General features: G+C 47.8%; 1 protein-coding gene across 1 annotated transcript; it reads left to right on the top strand.

Annotated features, from left to right (window-relative positions):
* Positions 1–386: 386 nt before the first annotated feature.
* On the top strand, positions 387–24,682 carry SETD1A (SET domain containing 1A, histone lysine methyltransferase). Its single transcript, XM_080911606.1, has 19 exons — positions 387–2,214; positions 2,798–2,962; positions 3,179–3,274; positions 5,205–5,475; positions 8,526–8,647; positions 8,873–9,102; positions 9,743–10,634; positions 10,762–11,553; positions 12,197–12,373; positions 12,566–12,653; positions 13,287–13,444; positions 13,572–13,659; positions 16,271–16,591; positions 20,407–21,474; positions 21,830–22,002; positions 22,087–22,197; positions 22,361–22,480; positions 23,701–23,838; positions 23,915–24,682. Exons 2-19 carry the CDS (start codon positions 2,813–2,815, stop codon positions 24,086–24,088), a joined length of 5,169 nt encoding a protein of 1,722 aa, XP_080767732.1. The 5' UTR covers positions 387–2,214; positions 2,798–2,812; the 3' UTR covers positions 24,089–24,682.

The raw sequence follows: 24,682 nt of genomic DNA, 5'->3' as shown, positions 1-24,682 counted from the left end.
ATTTATTCTATATAAGTACACTGTAGTTGTCTTCAGACACTCCAGAAGAGGGCATCAGATCCCATCACAGATGGTTGTGAGCCATCATGTGGTTGCTGGGATTTGAATTCTGGAAGAGCAGTCACTGCTCCTAATCACTGAACCATCTCTCCAGCCCTTAGACATCTCAATAAACAAGTTTTATATTTCCCATTTTAGAGAGGCAGCTGAGGCCAAGAGGCTGATCTGGCCCACAGCCACAGTTAGTCTATGACCTCAATTACCTTTACCATCTCCTAACGATTTCTGGAAGAGAGGGAGAGGGAACTGGTACCCTTCAACTGGGACAAAGGAACCTCACCTTTTGTACCTTCACGTGCATTTTCCTTCAACCTCACAATTCTAAAGAGTATAGATCCTACCGTCTAGTCTAGTGATAAACCTTGTACAGATTCCTTTTATTACCTAAAATGGCCCATTAAAACGTGTAAAATCAGGCTCCAATAATTTTTCCTACCACTATTGTGAGGGTTGCAATAAATTGTGACCCATAGCCACCCATTCTGGAGGGATAACCTGAAACTAAGGGGGAAGTCAAAGGCTTGCCCAGTGTTCTATAATGAGGGGGCCACTTGAGGCATCTTCAGTTTAGAAGATTTGGTAAGAGTGCAGTTCTTCCAGAGAGCCTGTATACGCAGGATGAAAAGGGTGTTGAACCTTGGGACCATCTCAGCTCTAAGTTCCTAAATGAAGCCTGAACTAGGCTTGTTCTTAAGCTTAGCAAGAGGGATCCTATGAGCATAGGGAACCCTGCCTAAGATCTGCCCAAGGATAACTGGGTTACTTTCAAACTTTTATTTTCTATAGGACCCATTTAAAGGTCTTTTTAAAAAGATCGACGGAACCCTAAGACAGCTTTAAATTCTAGCCACTAGCTACACCTCCCTAATAGACAAAACGAACATTTAAAAACTGTCCCAAGGGAGGTGTAACTAGGGTGCTGGCCTAGCACGCAGAAGGCCCTGAGTTAGGTTCCCCAGCATGCTAGAAGCCGGTTATTGGTGTGCACACCTGTAATTCCAGCACCCAGGAGATAGAAGCAAAAGGATCAGGAGTTCGAGGCCATCCTCCGTTATAGAGCAAGTTCGATGTCATGCTGTCTGAAAAACAAGAGCCCGAGTAGAAAAGCAGGAATGAACCGATCATTTCATTATGTGCATCGGTAGGCAAAGTGCCTCACTCACCCCTCCTGGATGTATTTTTCCACCTCCCATCCCGCCCAGGTTTTAGTGGATTCTACGGGAAGTGGCCCGTTACGCCGTGCTCCGCACGCCTGGCCACGCCTCTCTTATTAGCCCCGCCCACAGCAGGATCCGCAGATTCGCTACCCGACTCCTTAGGATTATTTGGGAAGCTTTTCTTGTCTGAAAATTTTCATGAAACGCCGAGAAGACTTTTTTTTCTTGTAACCATTTCGCACTAAGTAGGAAGTGGGCGGCCCCTTGAGTTGTTCTACTTGGAAAATTCCAGGAATAGCGGTCGACTCTGCCAACAGGGCTTGGCCAGCCAGGCGTGATTTTCTTGACTCTACCGCAGGTGAGAAGAGGTGACGACCAAAGCCCAGAACGGTGGCGAATCTGCACTGCAGCCTCATAGGCATTTGGGCTGCGCAAGGAAGGGGCAGGGAAGAGGAGCTAAGGAGCGCGCATCCTGTCCACTCATTTGCCCCGCCCGCCTCGCGAATCTGCGTCGTTGGACGCACCACTCAAATCTCCCGAGCTCCGGCTGGCGTCCTCCCCCTCGCTCCGCCCCCCCTTTCCTCAGGGGCCTGTCGCAGCTTTCGTCGCCGCCGATTCGTCAGGAACCCCAAGGCCGGAGCAGCTGGATAAGGGTGGTGCAGTCCACTCTCCGGGGAATGCGGCCAATCTTCAGGCTCCCTGGGCTACAACTCCCGAGCCTTCCAGGGCGCCGGCCGAGGCAAGGCCGCTACCCTCGGCCCCGTGGATCTCTCCGCAGTACTTGTAGCGAAAGTGCGGATGCAGACGCTGTGCCCATTGGGCCTCGTGCAGGTGGCGGTGGTGTTTGGTGCGCGCGCCGGGGAGGTGGTGGTGGGGGGGCGCCGCCGCCGCCACCGCTGCGGGGCCGGGTCTCGCGCTGCCGCCGCCGCCGCCGCCGCCTCACGCCGCTGAGGTGCTGCGCGCGGTGGGGGGAGGGTGAGCCGCTCGCCACGAGCGGGTGAGTAGGGACCTGGCGCGCGTGCGCGCCGACGGGGTGGGGGGGGCACCGAACGCGCCCGGGCGGGAGGAGAGGGCAGCGGCGCGCGTTACCTCCCCCCACCCCCCCGCCTGGATTCAGGGACCGAAGCTGGGTCTCAGGCTTGGTCTCGCGGTGTTTCCAACGCCCCGAAGAGGTGCCACCTCTGGTTCAGAGGATTGGGGCGCGGGGACGCGAGCGGCTGTGCGGGAGCGGGGCTTGGCCCGGGCCGCTGGCCGGTGAGGAGGCGGGAGGGGGCGGGGCCTATGAGGGGACGGGGGAGGGGTCTTGCGTGGAGGCCAAGTGGGGCGCGCTAGGGAGAGCGGGAAGGTAAGGGGGCGCGAGATGGGCCTGGGCCCTGAGGGTAGAATTGGAAGTGGAGAGGAATGGAGTGCTGTAGTGAACCCGGGTCCTCAAGGCAAAATCAGAGAGAGCCATGGGTTATGCTGAGGTGTGGAAACCGGACAGATGTGAGAACCTGGAATCTGGGCTAGCCATTGAGGGGACAGCAAGGAGTCAGGCCTGAGTCTTGGACCCCCATTGCGTATTCCTCTTTTCCTGACAGTGTAAATGAGCAAAGATGGACCAGGAAGGTGGGGGAGATGGGCAGAAAGCCCCGAGCTTCCAGTGGCGGAACTACAAGCTCATAGTGGATCCTGCTTTGGACCCTGCTTTGCGCAGGCCTTCTCAGAAGGTGTACCGCTATGATGGAGTCCACTTCAGTGTCAGTGTGAGTGCCCTAGATCTTTCTTGACTTATTTGGACCTCCAGTCTCCCCTTCCTACTTTCCCCTGTTGAGTGTAACACCCAGACTTCCTATACCTGTAGCTTGGTGTTTTGAGAATGAGCAAGCTATCCCAGTTCTTCTGTACGTTGGCTTCTGCATGGGCTTTATAGCCTGGTACATTTTCAGCCTGGTTTTATCTTTTTCTGCTTTCTTTGTTAGGACTCAAAGTATACCCCCGTGGAAGACCTTCAAGACCCCCGCTGTCATGTCAGGTCCAAAAACAGAGACTTTTCCCTCCCAGTACCTAAGTTTAAGGTAAGTGCCTGCTGGTCTCCCTGCATGTTGATCTTTGGAATGTGTCAAAGATCCTAGCACCCTGGTCTTCACATAGCCTACCAAAGTGCCTATTTCAAAGGAACATTGACATCCAGATCTCATTATATTTGAGTCTGTGAGACTGAGATGTTTTGGGAAGAAGGTATGTAGCTGAGGTGACTCTAATATATATCTGGTGACGAGGGTATTGATGTCTGGATGGATGAGGTATAGGTGGGTATTCTGAAGCCACATGACAGTGGGATACCCAAGTTTTTCAGCAGTTAAGGTTGCTAAGACCACTGTTCACGTGGAGTCTTCTGTTCTCCCTGTCATTTGTATGTGCTCCTCTGTGCTCTTGGAAGAGCAGCTTCCTTTCCTACTTTAATAGGATATTCGTCAAGCTTTGGACCAAGTCTAGAAAATTGGTGGTTCTTGGTCTCCTAGTTTTATTTTTTTGCTTTTGTTTTCTTTCACTGATTATTGCTAAAGTAAGTTGTGCAGTGTCTCCACCCCTTTCCCTGAGCAGCTTCACTGAAAACTCTTTTGCCTGAATGTTTACTTCTCATACCTCCTTTCCACCAACATCTACTGAGACACAAGCCTTAGCCACCTCATCTCTCTTTCCCGAGTCCTGCTCTCCTCTTGACTGATAAGTGGCATTACCAGATACTCGGGTACTACAAGCTGGAAGCCTAAAGTCACCGGTAGTTCTTTACTTTTGTCTTAATCTTTGGGTTTCCATTGCCATGCTTTTCATCAGAGTCTGGTTTCTGTTCCTTCTCAGTTTTAGGATCCATGTTGCTGTTATTTGTCTCTGGTTTAACGTTTTTATTTTTATTTTGTTTTCCAAGTCTATTTTTCCTTTTGATAACATTGTTTTCACATGTGTGTGAGATCACAGATGAGCTTGCATGCCATTGTGCATGAATAGAAGTGAAAAGACAGCTTGTGGGAGTTGTTTTTTACCATGGGTCCTAGGGGTCAGGCTTGGTGACAAGTGTCTGGACCCACTAAGCCATCTTGCTTGCATGCTAAGTCTGTTTTGAGGCATTGACATGTGTGGTTACTGATCTGGGCTGGCCTTATCATTTTTTTGACAGTATATCCCTGTAATATTCAACCAGACACTTTTCAGTGTTTCAAAAATACCAAGATGGATAAATTTCATGTCTTGGTAGTCTGTTGTCTTGGTAAACTTTAGGCAGCTACAAAGTCCAGAAAGAATGGTAACATCTTTGTGAATCTCTTTCCTGATTTTTCTGTGTGAAGGATCCTTTTTTGGCTCCCAGATACCTTGTCTACACCTCTGCTACCACTGTGTCGTATTTGGATTATTTATATCTGGCTTATCTTTTTGTTTCTTTCTTTCTTTTTTAAGGCAAGTACTCCTAGGTAACCCAGGCTAGCCTTGAACTGAAAATCCTTTTGCTTCAGCCTCCCATGTGCTAGTATTGTAGGCAGGCACAGCACACTCAGCACTGTCTTGTTTCTTTTCTGAATGAGAACTTTTTCCCTGTATGTGAGTATCTTGTTGCTGTCTTCAGACACACCAGAAGAGGGCATCAGATCTCATGACAGATGGTTGTGAACCACCATGTGGTTACTGGGAATTGAACTCAGAACCTCTGGAAGAACAGTCAGTGCTCCTAACCACTGAGCCATCTCTCCAGCCCCAGATTATTTTCTTCTATCACTTTCTTCTGTATGTTGATTCTGTGTTTTATGTCTCTTTTCTTCCCAATTGTTGCTGTTTGTCATAAGAGGAATTGAAAGACAGGTCAAGGCTAATACAGGTCTCGTGATCCCCCTTGACTTCTCTATCACAACAGTCTCCCAGACTTAATCTCATGGATAGCTCTGAAGTTTCCCAGATGGTAAGGAAACTGCTCATTATGGAAACCTGAGACCAATTCTTGTCTTTCCACAGCTGGATGAATTCTATATCGGACAGATCCCACTGAAGGAAGTAACTTTTGCGAGGCTCAATGACAACGTGAGGGAAACTTTCCTGAAGGATATGTGCCGGAAATATGGTGAGGTGGAAGAAGTGGAGATCCTTCTTCATCCCCGCACTCGAAAGCACCTAGGCCTAGCCCGTGTGCTCTTCACCAGCACTCGGGGTGCCAAGGAAACTGTCAAAAACCTTCACCTCACTTCTGTCATGGGCAATATCATTCATGCCCAGCTTGATATCAAAGGTGAGGACTCCCCTGCATGTTGCTTAAGGTTGGTTTCTAGCAGGGATCATATATGCAAATACTTAATTGGGCTTAGCCAAGTAATCAAGCTCATGATTACCAAAATTCTCGAAGTCATGTGTGTTTCTGAACTTAATGTTTTAAAAATTTTAGAGATTCGTTTATATATTTATTTTTATGTGTGTACCTGTTTTGCCTGAATATATATCTTTGTTCAGCATGTATGTCTGATGCTCATGGTAGTCAAAAGAAAGCATCAATTTCCCCTGGAACTGGAGTTTTAATGCTTGTGAGCTACTATGTGGGTGCTGGGAACTGAATTCCAGTCCTCTGGAAGAGCAGCCAGGACAATTAACTGCTGAGTCATCTCTCCAGCTCAGGGAGGGTTTTTCTTTCTTGTTTGTTGGTTGTTTTAAAATTATACATATTTTGTGCTTTCTACAGTAACATACTAAGATTGAAACTTTAGGTAATTGAAGAACTAGAGTTTTAGGTCATGGCCTACCAAAAACCACAGATCTGTGAAGATAAAGGTAAATAAAGCAGAGTTTCATGGTGGCTCATACCTACAGTCCTAATGCTTGGGAGGCTGGAGACAGGAGAACTTTGAGGTTAGCCTGTCTACAGAGATGATTCCAGGCCAACTAGTGCTACATACTGAGAGCTGGTCTCAGAAACACAAAAACACAAAAGGAACAAGGAGATAACTTAGTGGGTAATAGTACATACTACACAAATATGAAGACCTGAATTTGAGTCTCCATCACTGATAAAATCCAGATATGGTTGTATATGCCTATAGCTTCATTTTTGTGGGGTTGGAGACAACCAGATCCCAGAATCTCACTGACTAGCCAGGGTATGGATTGGCAAACTTCAGTTCTAGTGAGATCCTCTCTCAGAGGAGTGAGCTAGAATGTATTAATGGGGAATATCCAATGTCTTCCTGTGGCTTCATGTGTGTGCACTTGGAAACCTACAAGTACATCATACACACAAATACAAGTGAAGAAGAATGGAGCAGGTTTGAACTGCTTTCAAGTCATTATAGGGGAGAAATTTCAAACTAGTACAGTGCCATCTAAGGGAAGAGGTTGTGTTTTGGTTTTTAAGATTTATTTATTATATATAAGTACACTGCATCTGTCTTCAGATACACCAGAAGGCATCAGATCTCATTACAGATGGTTGTGAGCCACCATGTGGTTGCTGGGACTTGAACTCAGGACTTCTGGAAGGGCAGTCAGTGCTCCTAACCATTGAGCCACCTCCCCAGCCCCCAGGGAAGAGGTTGTTAATTGGTGTTTGCAAATGGGAGTGAAGGCCAATGGTCCCAAATTCAACTTTAGACTTTCGTATGTAATCTTATGGTTTTTATGTGTTTTTGAGACAGAATCTCACTATATAGCTTTGGCTGGCCTTGAACTCACTGAGATCCACCTGCCTCTGCTGTCTTGAATGCTGGGAATTAAAAGTTTTGTTTATTTATTTTGTTTTTAATGTTTTTATTTGCTTTATAGATCTCACTGTAAGTTAATCTGCCCTTGAATTTTATACCAGGTCCCAGGCTTTACTTTGGCGTTTTTGTTTTATCTTTAAAGATTTATATTTGCTTCTGTGTATGTGTGTCTTTGTATAAATGTATGTACGTGTGTGTGTGTGTGTGTGTGTGTGTGTGTGTGTGTGTGTGTATACCACAGAGGCTAGAAGGAGGGTATTTGTTGGATCCCCTGGAATTGGAGTCAGATAGTATGGACCACCATGTGGGTGGTTCTTTGCAAGAGCACAAAATGGTCTTAACTGCTGAGCCATCTTAACAACCCTTTGTTTTGGTTCTTTTGAGACAGGGTCTTATGTAGCCCAGGTTGTCCTAATCTTCATTTGTAGCCAAGGATGACCTTGGCTTCTAATCCTCCTTCATCCTGGATCATAGACTTGTGCCACTGTGCTTGGTTTTTGTGGTCCTGGGGATGAAGCCCAGGGTTTATGCATGTTAGGAAGGCACTCTACCAACTGGGCGACTCTCCAATCCCTGTTTTGTGTTTTTGAGTCAGCCTTGCTGTCTGTCTCTGGTGACTTATCCTCACTCTATAGCTCATGCTTCAGTCTCCCAAGTATGAGGATTATGGGCGTATCCCATGGTACTTGGCAACTCTTCAATTTAAGGGCTGTGTTCTTCTCACAAATGTCTTATATTTGTTGTATGTGTATGCATGTCCATTCTGTGTGTGTGGCCTTGTGAAGGTCAGAGGGCACTAAGGGGTGGGGTGGAGGTTCTCTCCTTTCTCCTTGTGGGTCCCAGAGATCAAACTTTTTGTTAACTTGGTGGCGGGCAGTTTACCCATGAAACCCTCTCACTGTTCAACCTCTCCCAAGAATTTAAAAGTCATTGTTAAAGACAAATCAAATCCCCCTGTGGGCTGAATTGACTCTTGTAGTTGCAACTCTGCAGTCTCAGTTTATAACATAAGGAGTGTGGGGCTTAGCAGCAGAGAGACCTCTACTTTTCTTGAAGTTTATAAAATACTCTAGATAAGTATGTATGTGTGTAAAGTATGAGTTTATAAAATGTGGTTATATTGAACCAGGACCTTTTCATGCCAAGCCAAGCATCATTGCCTCCCCATATTAATGGGATTATATATTTAATAGGTGGAGAGGTGCCAGATTTTATTTCATAAATCTGCAAAAAAGCAGTACACAGTGATAAATATCTGTAATAAAGCCTGATAAATTCCTGAATATGGAAAGAGTAGGGACAACAGTATCAGGAATTCAAGGTCATTCTTTTCTTTTTAGTGAGTGTGAGACCAGCCTGGCTATTTGAGTCCTTGTCAATAAAAATAGAAAGAAGCATAGATCTAGTCAAAATTACACCAACCAGGTAGAAATGAGATAAAGGTTTCCAAGGATTGAGGTAAGTAGGAACAGTTTCTAAACATTCTGAAACATTCAGCTCAAGAGATTGTAGGAAACTTAAGACCTGAGGAAGAAACAAAACTACCAATAAGGGAGGTTCTGACTGTTGATTCCTATTTCTCTTCGTCTAGGCCAACAACGAATGAAGTACTATGAATTGATTGTCAATGGCTCTTACACTCCTCAGACTGTGCCCACTGGGGGCAAGGCCTTGAGTGAGAAGTTCCAGGGTTCTGGTACAACCACTGAGACGGTGAGATGCTTGTAGCTGCCACTGTTTTAGGCACATGTACTCGTTACCTGGTCACCAAGAGCAAGAGCCATTTGGGATGGCCCTAAACATTGCTATTAAGTATAGGAAGAACTAAGGGAAGATGCCTAGGTGCCTTCAGAAACAAAAAGTTGGAATCTTAGATTAGGGCAGGAGACAGTTTTCAATCATGTTTGATCTTTTTTCTTTGCCTCACTTTTTCTTTAGACTGAAGCCCGCCGACGGTCTTCCTCTGACACAGCTGCCTATCCAGCAGGCACTACTGTCGGGGGCACCCCTGGCAATGGCACTCCCTGCTCCCAAGATACAAATTTCTCCAGCAGTCGACAAGATACCCCATCTTCCTTTGGCCAGTTCACCCCTCAGTCCTCCCAAGGAACCCCCTACACATCTAGGGGTAGCACCCCCTACTCTCAGGACTCTGCCTACTCCAGCAGGTATGGGAAACACTTCTCTTAGGCCTTAGCTATTTGATTCTGGGAGTTGCAGCTGGAAAGAACAAGCTCCAAGTCCCTTTGAGAAGGAATTGGAAGCTATTTTAGTCTCTGGTTTCAACTGACAGTTGCTGTTTTCAGGGACAGTAGTGTGGGACTTGATCAGCAATTTAGAAGCAGATGTTGAGAAACCTGCTTTGAGTTTTGTGTGCATATGTGCACTCATGTGCATGCTCCTGCCTGTATGTCTGTGTATCGCACACATGCAGCACCCAAACAAGCTAGAAGGGGACAGATGTCTTGTATTTATAGGTTACAGGTGTTGTTATATGTGGCACTGAGAATTGAACCTGAACCCTCTGCAAGAACAGTTTGTACTCTTAATTGCCAAGCCATCTTTCTAGCCCCACTTTTAAGATTTTTATGTGGGTGTTGGGGCTTTAGCTCAGTGGTAGAGCGCTTGCCTAGCAAGCTTGAGGCCCTGGGTTCGGTCCTCAGCTCCTGAAAAAACAAAAAAAAAAAAGATTTTTATGTGTTTGAATGTTTTGCCTACATGTATGTCTCTGAACACACAGTGTTCCTGGTAACCTATGAAAACAGAGCCAGTAAGGTTTGGTCACCTAACTCCTGGATTCTTCTTTAGCACCACTTCAACCTCCTTCAAACCCTGGCGGTCAGAGAACAGCTATCAAGATTCTTTTTCTCGCCGTCATTTCTCTGCATCTTCAGCCCCTGCAACCACCACTACTGCCACCTCAGCAACTGCTGCAGCTACTGTAGCCTCCTCCTCCTCATCTTCCTCCTCATCATCGTCCTCCTCTTCCTCGTCATCTTCTTCCTCGGCCTCTCAGTTTCGTGGTTCTGACTCTAGCTACCCAGCGTATTATGAAAGCTGGAATCGTTACCAGCGCCATACTTCCTATCCACCTCGCCGGGCAACTAGGGAGGACCCTTCTGGGGCTCCATTTGCTGAAAATACGGCTGAGCGCTTCCCACCTTCCTATACCTCTTATTTGGCCCCTGAGCCTAACCGATCCACTGACCAAGACTACCGGCCTCCTGCCTCAGAGGCCCCACCTCCAGAGCCTCCAGAACCTGGTGGTGGTGGTAGTGGTAGTGGTGGTGGGAGCAGTGGTGGTGGTGGTGGTGGTGGTGGGGCACCCAGCCCTGAGAGAGAAGAAGCCCGGACTTCCCCACGCCCAGCTTCACCTGCACGTTCTGGCTCTCCAGCCCCAGAAACCACCAACGAGAGCGTGCCCTTTGCTCAGCACAGCAGTTTGGATTCCCGTATTGAAATGTTGCTAAAGGAACAACGTTCCAAATTTTCTTTCTTGGCTTCTGATACAGAGGAAGAGGAAGAGAACAGCAGTGCAGGCCCTGGGGCTAGAGATGCAGGGGGTGAGGTGCCTTCTGGGGCAGGTCATGGGCCCTGCACACCCCCTCCTGCCCCAGCTAATTTTGAAGATGTAGCTCCTACAGGGAGTGGAGAACCAGGGCCTGCCCGGGAGTCACCAAAGGCCAATGGACAGAACCAGGTGAGCCTGGGATGGAAGCTTATAGTCTTAGGTGGGAGGGAAGGTGCTCAAACATGAAGACAAACGTGAGGGCAAGCTCAGGGAGCTCTGGCAGGAGCTGTCTGTGATTCTCCTCCATACTCCACAGGCTTCTCCATGTTCTTCCGGAGAAGATATGGAGATCTCTGATGATGACAGGGGTGGCTCACCACCTCCAGCCCCAACACCCCCTCAGCAGCCACCGCCGCCACCACCTCCACCACCTCCCCCTCCTCCTCCCTACCTTGCTTCCCTTCCCCTGGGCTATCCTCCCCACCAACCTGCCTACCTCCTTCCACCCCACCCAGATGGACCACCACCCCCTGAATACCCTCCACCACCTCCACCACCACCACCCCACATCTATGACTTTGTGAACTCCCTGGAACTTATGGATCGACTTGGGGCACAGTGGGGAGGGATGCCCATGTCCTTCCAGATGCAGACCCAGATGTTAACACGGCTTCACCAGTTACGGCAGGGCAAGGGATTGACTGCAGCCTCAGCTGGTCCTCCTGGTGGGGCCTTTGGCGAGGCCTTCCTCCCTTTTCCACCTCCACAAGAGGCAGCCTATGGCTTGCCCTATGCTCTGTACACACAAGGGCAAGAAGGTCGTGGGGCATACTCCCGGGAGGCCTACCACCTGCACTTGCCTATGGCAACCGAGCCCCTGCCCTCTTCCTCAGTCTCGGGAGAGGAGGCCCGGCTGCCTCATAGGGAGGAAACAGAGATAGCAGAAAGCAAGGCCCTACCATCAGCAGGCACAGTGGGTCGCGTGCTAGCCACCCTTGTCCAAGAGATGAAGAGCATTATGCAGCGAGACCTCAACCGAAAGATGGTCGAGAATGTGGCCTTTGGAGCCTTTGACCAGTGGTGGGAGAGCAAGGAAGAAAAGGCCAAGGTAAGGAGGTCTAGTGCTGGGTACATTGGCACATTCAGTGTTTGTTGGATTGCCCTATTCAAGATAGGGACAAAGGAAAAATAAATTGATAGTAAGGCTGTGGGAATTATGGGCTGGGGAATTATGACACAGAACAAAAGGTAATCATGGGCTTGGGTCAGAAAAGCTTTGTTCTGGCTTCTTTTGCTGCTTTACAGTATGTTTCTGGGCTTGTATTTAGTTCTACCATTTGTAGCCTGGTAAAAATTGGTACCTGTTTCTTAAGGGTGGATGGCCTAAATGATCAGACTTGAGAAACTATTTTAATTTGCCAGAGATTTGATAGTGTTGTTGTTGTTTTTTAAAGATGTATTTATTTTATGTATGAATACACTACAGCTCTATCTTCAGACACCAGAAGAGGGCATCAAATCCCATTACAGATGGTTGTGAGCCACCATGTGGTTGCTGGAAATTGAACACAGGACCTTGGGAAGAACAGTTAGTGCTCTTAAATGCTGAACCATCTCTCCAGCCCAAGATTGATAGTGTTAGCAGAATAAATTAATGCATGGTGGTGTTCCTCAGGCATACTGTTGGTTCTTGGGCAAGAGGGAGTCCCTGTGCTCTGGGTCCATCAGCTTGATCTCCCTACTATTTGCAGCCATTCCAGAATGCAGCCAAACAGCAAGCCAAGGAAGAGGACAAAGAAAAGATGAAGCTCAAAGAGCCAGGCATGCTGTCCCTTGTAGACTGGGCCAAGAGTGGCGGTATCACAGGCATTGAGGCCTTTGCCTTTGGGTCAGGGCTTCGAGGGGCCCTGCGATTGCCTTCATTCAAGGTATCCAGGAATTTAGTGGTGGGGAAAGCTGGTGGGCCTCCCTCCCCAGTGGTGGGAGATGATGTGTGGGAGTGGGGTGAGGCTGTGGATGATGGTGGTTTTGTTTTGTTTTTGTTTTAATTTTTCCTCCCTTTTCCTCACTCTTGTCTCTGTTTGAGCTCTAAGTGGGCCCTGTCTTTCTGCATCTGCCAGGTAAAACGGAAAGAGCCATCAGAAATTTCAGAGGCAAGTGAGGAAAAGAGGCCCAGGCCCTCTACTCCAGTTGAGGAAGATGAAGATGGTAAGTAGGAAATCAGGCAGAAGGAGAATGGGGTAGTCTTCTTCGTATAATAGGAAGCAAGAGGAGAGGTAAAGAGGTCAGGGTATCTCTGAGGGCAAGGTGAATGAGAGGAATTCCAAAGGCATCAGATTATCAGATAGTCTTCTCCTTGCATTTTAGTTATGGTTCTTAGCTCTGCTATGCTAACTTAAGTGTTGTTGTGTCTTGGTTTTTACAACTACAAAGTAGAGATCTCACTGTCTAGACTTAGAAGTTGAAGAATCATCTATCTAGGTTTACTGCCTAATGCTTCTGCTGTGCAGCCTTTTAGTCTGCTGAAGTCTGCCTTTTGATTGGTAGCTTATGGTACTTGAAACTACTTTATTGAGTCAGATCTGCTTCCCTGGAGAACTCCCTGCCTTATATTGTTTCCTGGGCCAGATAAACCAAGTTGGCATTCTCTTTACCCAGCTTAGAAAATGATCAAAGAAAATGTGCGGGATGTAGTTCAGATTGTATGACATGTTAGTATGTTCCAGTTACTGTGCTGAGTAAAGGTGGCCTGTCAGTAGAGTTGGCAGTAGTGTTTCTTGCCTCCAGGATGGCAGAGCAGTAACTACTGATAGATTGCAGCTGCTCTGACTTCTCTTGCAGATACTGAGCGAGAGAAGGAAGCTGGAGAATCAGGACGTCCAGGGACCAAGCCTCCGAAGCGTGATGAAGAACGAGGCAAGACCCAAGGCAAACACCGGAAATCCTTTGCTCTAGACAGTGAAGGGGAGGAGGCATCCCAGGAGTCTTCCTCAGAGAAGGTAAGATGCCAGGCACCTGGTGTCTGCCAGAAGCCTTTCCTAAGCTCCTGTTGGCACATCCAACTTCTTACTGAGGTGGAACCCGGTGTCATTTTCCTGTTAGTCTCAGTTTGTCTTTTTCCTTAAGGATGAGGATGATGATGAGGAAGATGAGGAAGATGAAGAGCGGGAGGAAGCTGTGGATGCCACCAAGAAGGAAGCTGAGGCATCAGATGGTGAGTATAGGCAGTTGAGTAGAGTTCAGGTTTGGGGAAGGATGGGTTATACTATCTGGTTTGTCTTTTTCTAAATTTGTATGACTTTCCTCCTGGACTTCTGGCCATCTTGCCCTTTGCAATGACAGTTGTTTGAGCAGTGTTCATTGGAATCCTGGGACTCTTCAGAACGTGGACCCCATTAATTCAGAGTACTCCCTCTTCTGAAACAGGTTTCCTTGTGGATAGCCCTACAAAGTCTGTTTCTTTCCCCAGGTCCTGTAGGTGAAGGGTGTGCAGTTTTCTCTTGCCCCATTGATGCTACCAATCTGGATGGTCTTGTCTTAGAGCACTGCTTTTCCTGTAAGGCCCAGCCATCAGTCTGTAACCTTCTTTTCCCTTCATCTCACCTGCCATCAACACTCTTCTGCCCAGTTGTGTGTCTGTTGGCTTGTACAGATCATACATGGTTTAGTGATCTGCATTCCTTCAGAAGTATGTATGAAGAGACTGGAAAGAGATAGCACAGTCTTTAATAGCACAACTGCTTTTACAGAGGACCCATGTTTGTTTACCAGAACCTACACAACTGGTGCTTCACAACTGCCTGTAACTTCATTTTCAGGAGATCAACCCATTCTTTTCAATTTCACAGGCATGTGGTGCATATACATACACTCAAGCATACACACAAAGAATTTTTTAGAAGAAATGTACATTAAAACCCTTGTGTGTGTGTGTGTGTTTGTTTCTTCAGATAAAGCAGACAAGATGTGGTTCTTGCTTTAAGAACTTGTTGGAGAGGAATAGAAGGGTGAGAGACAGGTTACACAAGTCCTTTGTGTCATTGCAGATAGATTACATTTTAAAGACAATGAGATAGGGTTATATCTTCTGATAGTATGCTAGACCTGAGGAAACAACCACTGTAGTCTCTGAATTACTGTTTCTGCTGTGGACAGGGAAGATAGCAGTGATAAGCTTGAGGCCTCACTGCAGAAGCCAAGGGCCAGGCTACCTGCTGACACTGAAGACAGTTCCCTCCTGATGGGCCTAGTTGTACCTCCAACATGCATTTTGAATTTTGTCACCTTTGTGCTTCTGTTCTGCTTTTCTTGTTTAGGTTCTTAGGGACAGGGTCTTTAGCCCAGGAGGGCCTTGCCTTTGTAGCCTTTTCTAGTTGTTCTACCTAAACAGTGCTAGAATTACAAACACCTTGTCATGTCAGACATGCAAACATATGCAGTGCTGGGGATCAAACCTACATCTACATGCTAGACTAACCGATTTCCGCCTCAGTATTTCCTTTCTTCTGTTCTACTTCCTTTTCAAAACTACTAATAAAACTTTTTCTAAAATGCACTCTCTTCTCTCCAAGTCTTTGCTTGACTCCCTGTTTTCTGCTAGTGACCTGCAGGCCATTTGTGTAGTCTAGGCCCTGCACACTTGTTCTCTTCAGCTTAGTCTCACTTGTTCCAGTTCCCCTACTCCTACCTTCTGTTTACTCCGTTATCAATTCATCAGCACATCTGTTTGCTCTCTTTCTCTCTCCCTGGCCTCATTGACTTACTTAGCCTTTCAAGTGCCAAGAGTTAACAGCCCTTTTCCCTTATGCAGCTTTAGAATTTTAGTGCTCTCACCCAGTACCGATCTTCAATTAGCGTAGTGTATATAATGTCGTGAGGCTATGCCATGGTATGTGTGTATCCTTCCACTGTGTAAGCTTTAGTGATCAAACTCAGGTCATCAGTTTGGCAACAGGTGCCTACTGAGCCATCTTGATGGCACTTTTTTTTGCTTTGTTTTGTTTTTGAGGAAGAGTCTCACGTAGTCCATGCTGAGCCCTAGCTTGCTGTATATATGAGCATGACCTTCAACCAGTCCTCTGCCTCTTCCTCCTTAGTTCTGGGGCTATATGTATATGTACCACCATGATTTGCTTGCTTTTTTTGGGGTTTTTTTGTTTTTGTTTTTGTTTTTTTTTTTTTTGGTTTTTTTAAGACAGGGTTTCTCTGTGTAGCCTTGGATATCCTGGAACAAACTTTGTAGACCAGGCTGACCTTCACTTACCTCTGCTTCCTGTGTGCTAGGATTAAAGGCGGATACTTTTAAGGCATGTACTATTTATTCCAGTCTGTTTTCTTTTAATTTGAGTACACGGTAGCTGTCTTCAGACACACCAGAAGAGGGCATCAGATCTCATGACAGATGGTTTTGAGCCACCATATGGGTGCTGAGAATTGAACTCAGGACCTCTGGAAGAACAGCCAGTGCTCTTAACCACTGAGTCATCTCTCCAGCCCCTAAGTCTATTTTCTACAGACACACTTTGGTGGTCTATGCCAACTGCTTGCCAGTGTCCCGGTCTGTCTGTCTGTCTGTGCATTCATCCTAGAACTCTCTCTGTAGACCAGGCCTTCATCTTCATTTCTTTGAGGTAGAACATCTCCTCTTTGGTTTTAGCATTTCCTTAGGAGGGGAACTTCCCAGACTTGTTCTTCAAGCAGAATCTAGAGAGCTATCTTTCCTTCATTCTCCAGTTCCTTATACTGATGTTTGTCATTGTGAACACACCCAGAGTACTTAGTGGGTGACCCTCCTCTTGCCCACTGACTGCCCTATGGGTTTCCAGGTGAGGATGAGGACAGCGACTCGTCCTCCCAGTGCTCTCTGTATGCTGATTCCGACGGTGAAAACGGTAGCACTTCCGACTCCGAGAGTGGCAGCTCCTCTTCCTCTTCGTCATCGTCATCCTCCTCTTCCTCATCATCTTCATCAGAGTCCTCCTCTGAAGAAGAGGAACAGTCAGCAGTCATTCCTTCAGCTTCACCATCGCCCAGAGAAGTTCCAGAGCCCCTTGCAGCTCCTGATGAGAAGCCTGAGACAGACAGGGTTATAGATTCCCCTGTCATGCCTCTCCCTGAAAAGGAGACAGTGCCCACACAGCCTGCAGGTAGGTGGCATGGGACAAGTGACATGACTAAGATACATGTTTATCAGTGTCTTAGAGAATGGTCTCCCTACAGTCTGTCCTTGGGATGCTATGTTTATGTGTTGCAGTTAAATGGGCACATAGTAACGCTAACTCATGACTGAGCTCTTGGGCCCTTGTGTAGTCCTTGTTATTCTATAGCACATGCATATGATGGTCTTATGGCAAGGGCTATTTATCCATATAGTAGAGTTTTTTGAGTACTACTACCACTGCCAGGAGCACTGCTGGGTACTGTTCTCATCCTCATAAAGCTTTCAGGAAAAGATAGGCCAATTAAACAAGAAATGCATAGAAACAACTATGATTTCAACCCAGTAAGTTCTGTGAAGAAAAAGTACAAGGAACTCAGATTTCTGAGGGCATCTGTGGGCTTGGGAACATTCTCCTGCTGAAGCAGAGTTGAACTGAAGTCTGGGCAAAACTGTGAGGAGTAAGCAGATGTATGGGCTCTACATAAGGTCTAGAACAACAAATTAGAAAACTTGGAAGAAAGCTCACCCTCTGGTAGATTGAAAATTTAGGGTGAAAAGTGTCCAGAACTATAGAAGTGGGTGATGAGAACCCCATGGAAAATGCATAGCCATTGGAAGCTATGACTAGATAATAGTGATTTGAGAGATGCATTACAAAGAAGAGTGAGAACGGGGCCAAAGTGTTGCATGGAGACTCCTGAGAGGCCAGGAAGGATGCAGGATGGGAAGCTGGGACTTAGTTGTTTTTTGGTATAATTAAAATTTCTAGCATCTACAGGATGATGAGTTGGCTTCTTCTGATACCTCATACACTCATATCCACTCCTGAATCTCTGGGCAGCAGAAGGCCACTTAGAAAGCATTGTTCTTCCTCCATTTTGGGGGCCACATCTATGTTTCAAGAAGATTATTCTGACAGGAAGAGAGATCTGGAAAAGAGGGAGGAGGTGTAAGAGTAGCATTAGAGAGGATACAGGTAAAGTAAAGTCTGGGGTGGCAATAAAGGCCAGTAGGGGAAATGCTTGTCACACAGGCTTGAGAGCCTTTTGAGTTTCAGCTGTAACACCTACAGAAAGGTGTGGTGGCTTGCATTTGTAATCCCAGGTTTGGAAAAGTAGAAACAGATCCCTGGGGCTGAACTTGTCCCAGTGAAAGACCCTATCTCAAAAACCAAAATGGACAGTTGAGATGTCCTACACTTGAGGCTCGGAGATGGAGAAAATTGGTAAAAATAGGGGTGAAGACAGATATATAACTTGGTCAAGGATTTTCAGTGAAGTGGCCTAGGATTATGGGTTCTGATGACATGGATTGAGTGGAGATCTCTGAACCTCCAGTTGGACACATTAGCAATAGGATTGTAGAGCAGAGACTTTGGGAAGAACAGTCTGCCCAAGAGCAATGAGAGCATCGATGTGAACTCAGCTGTTCAATCTGGAGAACACAGGATGAGAGAGGGAGTGCAGGGGCAGAGTGAGGGAAGGGTGAGTTTTGTATATCAAGCTAAGCACCACTTTAAGAGGATGGTAGTAAAAACCAGGTGTTGTGGTTGTGGTGCATTTCTATAATCCTAGTACTGGGGAAATGGAGGAGGAAGGTCAAAAACTCAGGGTCATCCTCAAATGAAGCCAGATGAGGGTGTCAGATCCCCTGGAACTAGAATTATATGTAGTTATAAATCACCATGTTGGGTGCTCGGAATTTGACCTAGGTCCTCTGTAAAAGCAAGAGAACATTCTTAGCTGCTGAGAATTCTTCAGGAGAGGGATGCTAGAAAGATGGCTCAATGGTTAAGATCATTAGTGGCTCGAAGAATCAAGTTCCATTCCCAGCACCTATACGGAACCTTACAACCATCTGCAATTCTCAATTTTAGGGGATTCACAGGCAGAGAAAGCAATTATGTACAGGAAAGTGTTCTTTAAAGGAAGGAGTAGCATGGTATAGTGGCACAGGGGTATAGTCCCATCTGCTTGAAAGTCAAAGATACCAAGTTTGAGGCTATTCAGGGCTAATCTAGGCACTTAAGCAAGACTGTATCTAGATAAAATTTTACAAAGAGCTACTAATCAAACTCAGTGACAGTATGCATGAGGTTCACTGTCCAGTACTAACTGCATGGATGGGCGGGTGGAGAGAGGGAGGGAGGGAAGAAGAAAGAAAAGGCAGAATTAGACTGTGTTATAGGGCCACAAGAGAAGTCATAATAAGATAGAAGTGTCTTGTACCTGACAGGTCATTGGAATTACAAATTTCAGGTGAATGGTTTAGACTGAAGGCAACCGTTAAAGGGATGAGGAGACATAATGTTGATAGCTAGGTTTTTCTAAGGGTACTGAGCTTTCAGGCTTAGTGTCAGGAAACTGTAGGAGCTTAAAAAGATAGTCCACACCTTCCTCTGGGAAGTCAGCTTAATAAATGGTAGCCCAGTTGAAGAAAGATTGTTGAATGTCTGGCGGCAGTTCTAGTCAGGTTAAATACCAGAAAGGAAAGCTGGGTGTGGTGGTACATGCCTGTGATCCCAGCATTGACAGAAGCATTAGGTTCCTCATGGCCTTCAGTGAGTTCCAGGCTAAGCTGAACTACATGAAACCTCTCCCAAAGAGGAGTAGTAATGTTGGGTGGTTGTGTGTTTGTTCATATGGTATGTCTGACTGGGAGTTTCAGAGACAAGTAGCAAAACTCCTTGGTCTTGCCTTCTTTTTGTCTTCTAGTTCGGTTTATTTTTGCTTTCCCTAGGAAATAGGTTTCCTCTGTTTCTTCATTCTAGCAGTGTTCACATCCACCAAACCACCAGAGTAGCAACAGGCCAACCAACCTATTCCTACCTTAGACCTTCTTAGGAAAGCCTCTGATGAAGCTGGCTTGGACTAGGCAGCAGTCTTGGTAGTGTCAGTCCATGATAGCCGTGAGGGAGAAAGTTGGAAGGACTGACTTCTAGGACCTTGTTTCTAAGAATCTGAGAACATAAGAGAGCAATTCCCAGGAAGAAAAAATAGTTGCACTGCCTACCTGCCGGCAATTGTGTCATAATTGTATCATAATTATATCATAAATTGAAGGCCTGGGGAAGGGGGGGAGCACAGAGATCTGTGAAGAAGCTGAGTTGGATGCTAAGTTGTGTAGTTGTCTACTATTCAAGACCCACATGACATCCAGAGCCTAGGATGCAATGCACAGAAGGATGTTTCGGTGCTCCCAAGTAAGGAGCACTCAGCTTGAGACAATATACACAGCTGATCCCTGCCTTCCCGGCCGGACATGGTGCTGGCTGCCATTTAATTCTGAAAATGGTAGAGCCAGTTGCTAGAGCTCTGAGACTACATATGTCTAATCCTGGGTTATGTTCTCTTCCAGTGGTCTTATAAATAGGCTAGGATTCCAGTGTTTCATGGGATGCCTTCCCTCCCTACTTTCCCAAGTTTGACTAGACATTTGATTTGGTTGGTTATTCTGTTTGAAGAACAGCTTCCTGGGCTTATCTGTCTGCTCTTGAGTTTTCTCCATACCTGACCTGGACATATTCCATGTCAGCTGGAATAATGAACAGGTACAGAGCCCCATTCTGTTTAGGGAGCTAATAGTACTGAGAATGGTATGAGCAGGAGAGAGGCAAGCAGCATCTCCTGTGTAACAAATGTGTGTGCATATATAAGCATGAGTGTACTAGATGAAAGCGGAAGCAGAACAGCATAGAACTTGATGAAGTAAGGCTGCCTTGCTCTAGGATAGTTGAGCCCACATCTACCCTGTGAGAGCCAGTTTTGTCTCTGGTCTTAGCACATGTGTTTCCATCCCCAGGTCCTGCTGAAGAACCACCTCCTACTATACCACAGCCTCCCCCAGAGCCACCAGCTGGACCTCCAGACCCTCCCCCTCGCCCTGATGAGCGCCCCTCTTCTCCTATCCCTCTCCTACCCCCACCCAAGAAACGCCGGAAAACTGTTTCCTTCTCTGCTGCAGAGGAGGCACCAGTCTCAGAACCTTCTACAGCTGCCCCACTACAGGCCAAGTCTCCTGGTCCAGTCTCTAGAAAAGTCCCCCGGGTTGTAGAGCGGACCATTCGTAACCTACCCCTGGACCATGCATCTCTGGTCAAGAGTTGGCCTGAAGAGGTGGCTCGAGGGGGTAGGAATCGAGCTGGAAGTCGTGTCCGCTCTACTGAAGAAGAAGAGGCCACTGAGTCAGGAACAGAAGTAGACTTGGCAGTACTGGCTGACCTGGCCCTGACTCCAGCCCGACGTGGGTTGGCTATCCTACCCACTGGTGACGACTCAGAGGCCACAGAGACCTCAGATGAGGCTGAGCGCCCAAGCCCTCTACTCAGCCACATCCTCTTGGAACACAATTATGCCCTAGCCATCAAGCCCCCACCTACCACACCAGCACCTCGGCCCCTGGAGCCAGCTCCTGCCCTGGCTGCACTCTTCAGTTCTCCAGCTGATGAAGTCTTGGAGGCGCCTGAGGTAGTGGTGGCTGAGGCAGAAGAGCCAAAGCAACAGTTGCAGCAGCAGCAGCAGCAGCATCCAGAGCAGGAAGGGGAGGATGAGGAAGAAGATGAAGAGGAGGAGTCTGAGTCTTCAGAAAGCAGCAGCAGCAGCAGCAGCAGTGATGAGGAAGGGGCCATCAGGAGGCGCAGCCTCCGCTCCCACACTCGAAGAAGAAGACCACCACTCCCACCCCCACCCCCACCGCCTCCTTCCTTTGAGCCAAGGAGTGAGTTTGAACAGATGACCATCCTGTATGATATTTGGAACTCAGGCCTGGACTTAGAAGACATGAGCTATTTGCGTCTCACGTATGAGCGGCTGCTGCAGCAGACCAGTGGTGCTGACTGGCTTAATGACACCCACTGGGTCCATCACACAAATATCCTAAGCCGCAGAGCCTGTCTTATCTGAGCCCTAGAATAAGACACAGGACTGAGGCCCTCCTCTGGGTTATGTGGCAAGAATTGTTATCCTCAGGTCACTTCTCGGGTTGCACTGGTCTCCTATCTAACTTACTGTGCTTTGTGCCTTGTTTAACCTTGGGGTTCTTTCCCCCTCTGTCTTGTGTTTCTTCTGATAGAACAGGTAAGGTCTAGACTTGCCTTCTCCAGTCTGTCTCCTAACTATCACCATCAGACAAGCTACCCTGCAGATAGGGCCTGGGTTGGACAGGAGGTGTGGGTCTCAAGAAACTGGTCAGTGAGGAACCTGTTCTTTTCCTTAATGCCCTGCACTTACCAACTTAAGCACTCCAAAGCGCAAACGACGGCCCCAAGATGGGCCCCGGGAGCATCAGACAGGCTCTGCACGCAGTGAAGGTTATTACCCCATCAGCAAGAAGGAAAAAGACAAATACTTGGATGTGTGCCCTGTCTCAGCCCGGCAGCTGGAAGGTGGAGACACTCAGGTAGCGCTCTACTCTAAGCCCTCCCTAGTTTACTACCTCCTGCCTGTCCTTTAAACACTTACCACCTTTTTGTCTTACTCACAGGGGACTAATCGGGTACTTTCTGAGCGACGGTCAGAGCAGCGGCGGTTACTAAGTGCTATTGGCACTTCAGCCATCATGGATAGTGATCTACTAAAGCTAAACCAGCTCAAGGTCAGGAGGGGAAACTGGAAGAGGGAGGAGACCCAGTGAAAAAAACTACAGCAAGGAGAGTTGTCCCTGTGGGGTCCTTTGAAACAGGGAGGAGGAAGGGAAGGGAAGGGAAGGTGCAAGTTTGTGGGAGCATCCAGCAGTTAAAGCTACCTTCTGTCCCTAGTTCCGGAAGAAGAAACTCCGATTTGGCCGGAGCCGCATCCATGAGTGGGGTCTGTTTGCCATGGAACCCATTGCAGCTGATGAGATGGTGATAGAATATGTTGGCCAGAACATCCGCCAGGTGAGGTTCCACTCTTCGCACCAGGCCTGTTGCTGACTGGACAATGGCAGTTCACCCTACCTCATCTGTTCCTGCCAGACCCTGTGGTCACCCTCCCACCCTGGTGTCATGTCACGTTTTTATACTTGTGATATTTTGTACAGACCCTCCCTCATTACTACCACTGCTACTCCCCCAGCAAACACTGGGAGTTAAATGATGGTGCTTAGTGATAGTTATTGTGGGGACCCAGAACCTCCCAGAGATGGAGATGTGATATTCATCCTGAAAGCTAAAGGGTAATGGATTTCCGGTAGGATGCTCATATGCTCTTGTTCCAGGGGTAACATGTACAAAGGCTCAGAAGTTGCATTCTCTTAGGACAAGGACAAGCATCTTTTCAGGTAGCCTAGTCAGGGCCAGTGACAGGTATGAGTCTGGACAAGAGGCCTTGTGGATGGAGAGTGGCTTGGAAGCTGTGCAAGCAAGGAGTAGTGAAGCCAATAAGCTCCCTCTGGCTGTGGAAAGGAGCTCATGTGGGCTGGCCTCAGTGGAACTTAGTGGCAGATCAAAGCCAAGGTGTGGATGAGAGAGTGGCAGCAGATGTGACAGAGGAGTCTACCCTGTGAGTTCAAAGTAGTTGAAAGCCAGGTAGTTGGCCATGGAGGGTGAAAAAGGTGGTGAGTTTTCTCAGGCCACCCCCATTAGCCTCTAGGAATGTGGTTGAGTAGAAGAACAAAAGTGTGATCAAGATTTGTTCCAGGGCAGACATGAGGCTCAGGGTCCTAGGGATGCAGAAATGATATCCCACACCCCGTTGAGACTGGAGAGTGAAGCCTGGGAAGAGTCCTCACTACAGAGCTGGTGGTTAGAAGTCTGCAGAGGGGTGAGGTCACCTAGTGAGAGTGTGGCAATTGCATTACCTATTTCCTGGGAATAGCTGCCTCTTGGAGAACAAGGCCTTGTCCTGGCGCAGACCATCTGCCATCTGCTCTTGCCAGCTGCCCAGTAGGTCCCTGTGTAGGAAGGCTAGTCCTAGGAAAGGATTCAATTCAAGGCATGTCCACTGTCATTTCAGAAGCTGCTCCAACCCCACAGCATGCTATGGGCTCCACTATGGCCACACAGGTTCTCAGAAGAGCTAGTGCTGGCTTCCCCCAGAGTACTGCTCTGGCTGACTTTGGTCAGATTGGGTGGGAGCGGGTCTCGCCCATGCAGTGACTGAACTCTTATTCCCCCAGATGGTAGCTGATATGCGGGAGAAGCGCTATGTTCAGGAGGGCATTGGCAGCAGCTACCTTTTCCGGGTGGATCACGACACCATCATTGATGCCACCAAGTGTGGCAACCTCGCCAGGTTCATCAACCACTGCTGCACGGTGCGCTCAGGGCTGGGCCGGGGCTGGGCTGGGCAGGGGTGAGGTGGGGTTGCGGCTTACACTGCCCCTCCTGCAGCCCAACTGCTACGCTAAGGTGATCACCATCGAGTCTCAGAAGAAGATTGTGATCTACTCGAAGCAGCCCATTGGCGTGGATGAGGAGATCACCTATGACTACAAGTTCCCACTAGAAGACAACAAGATTCCGTGTCTGTGCGGCACTGAGAGCTGCCGCGGCTCCCTCAACTGAGGTGGGGCAGGACCAGTGCCCTCACCCCTATTTATTCCCCCTTGGTGCCCTACGCTCCCAGCACCCCCAGCCTTATTGGGCTCAGCAGGGTCCACTGCCCCCACCTTCACATGTGGGATAGGGAGCCCTGAGTCCAGCAAGGGAGCCTCAGTCCATTGAGGTTAACTTCTGCCGCCCCTATACCCCATGCCCAATCACCCTCTTAATTTTTTTTTCTTTGCGAAGAAGAAGCTGTAAATGTTTTGTAGCTGCCAGCAGCTGTTTCCTGTGGAAACCTGGGGTACCAGCCTGTATAGATGCTATTCTTGGGGGCTGCTTAGCTCCTTGCTTCATGTTAATGGGGACTTCCCCTTCTGCCCTATGTGCACCCCTCCCCAGTTTAGGGGTCTCTGGGGCAGTGGCCATGTTCTCCCCCTGGGGGGGCCTTTGGCCCCTAGTCCTGGGAACTCTGTGCCTGGAACCCTGCCTCATCTGTTCCTGCCAGACCCTGTGGGTCACCCTCCTACCCTGGTGTCTCAGGGCTCTGGCTCAGGCCAGGATGGTGGGGGGCAGGCCCTTCTTGTTGGGCTGGACTGTACATAATGTTAATAGTGA

This window comes from Micromys minutus (genome assembly GCF_963924665.1).
Source record: "Micromys minutus genome assembly, chromosome: 2".
NCBI classification, from domain to species: domain Eukaryota; kingdom Metazoa; phylum Chordata; class Mammalia; order Rodentia; family Muridae; genus Micromys; species Micromys minutus.
The sequence above is the reverse complement of the archived record's forward strand: the minus strand, read 5'-3'. Positions and strand labels throughout refer to the sequence as shown.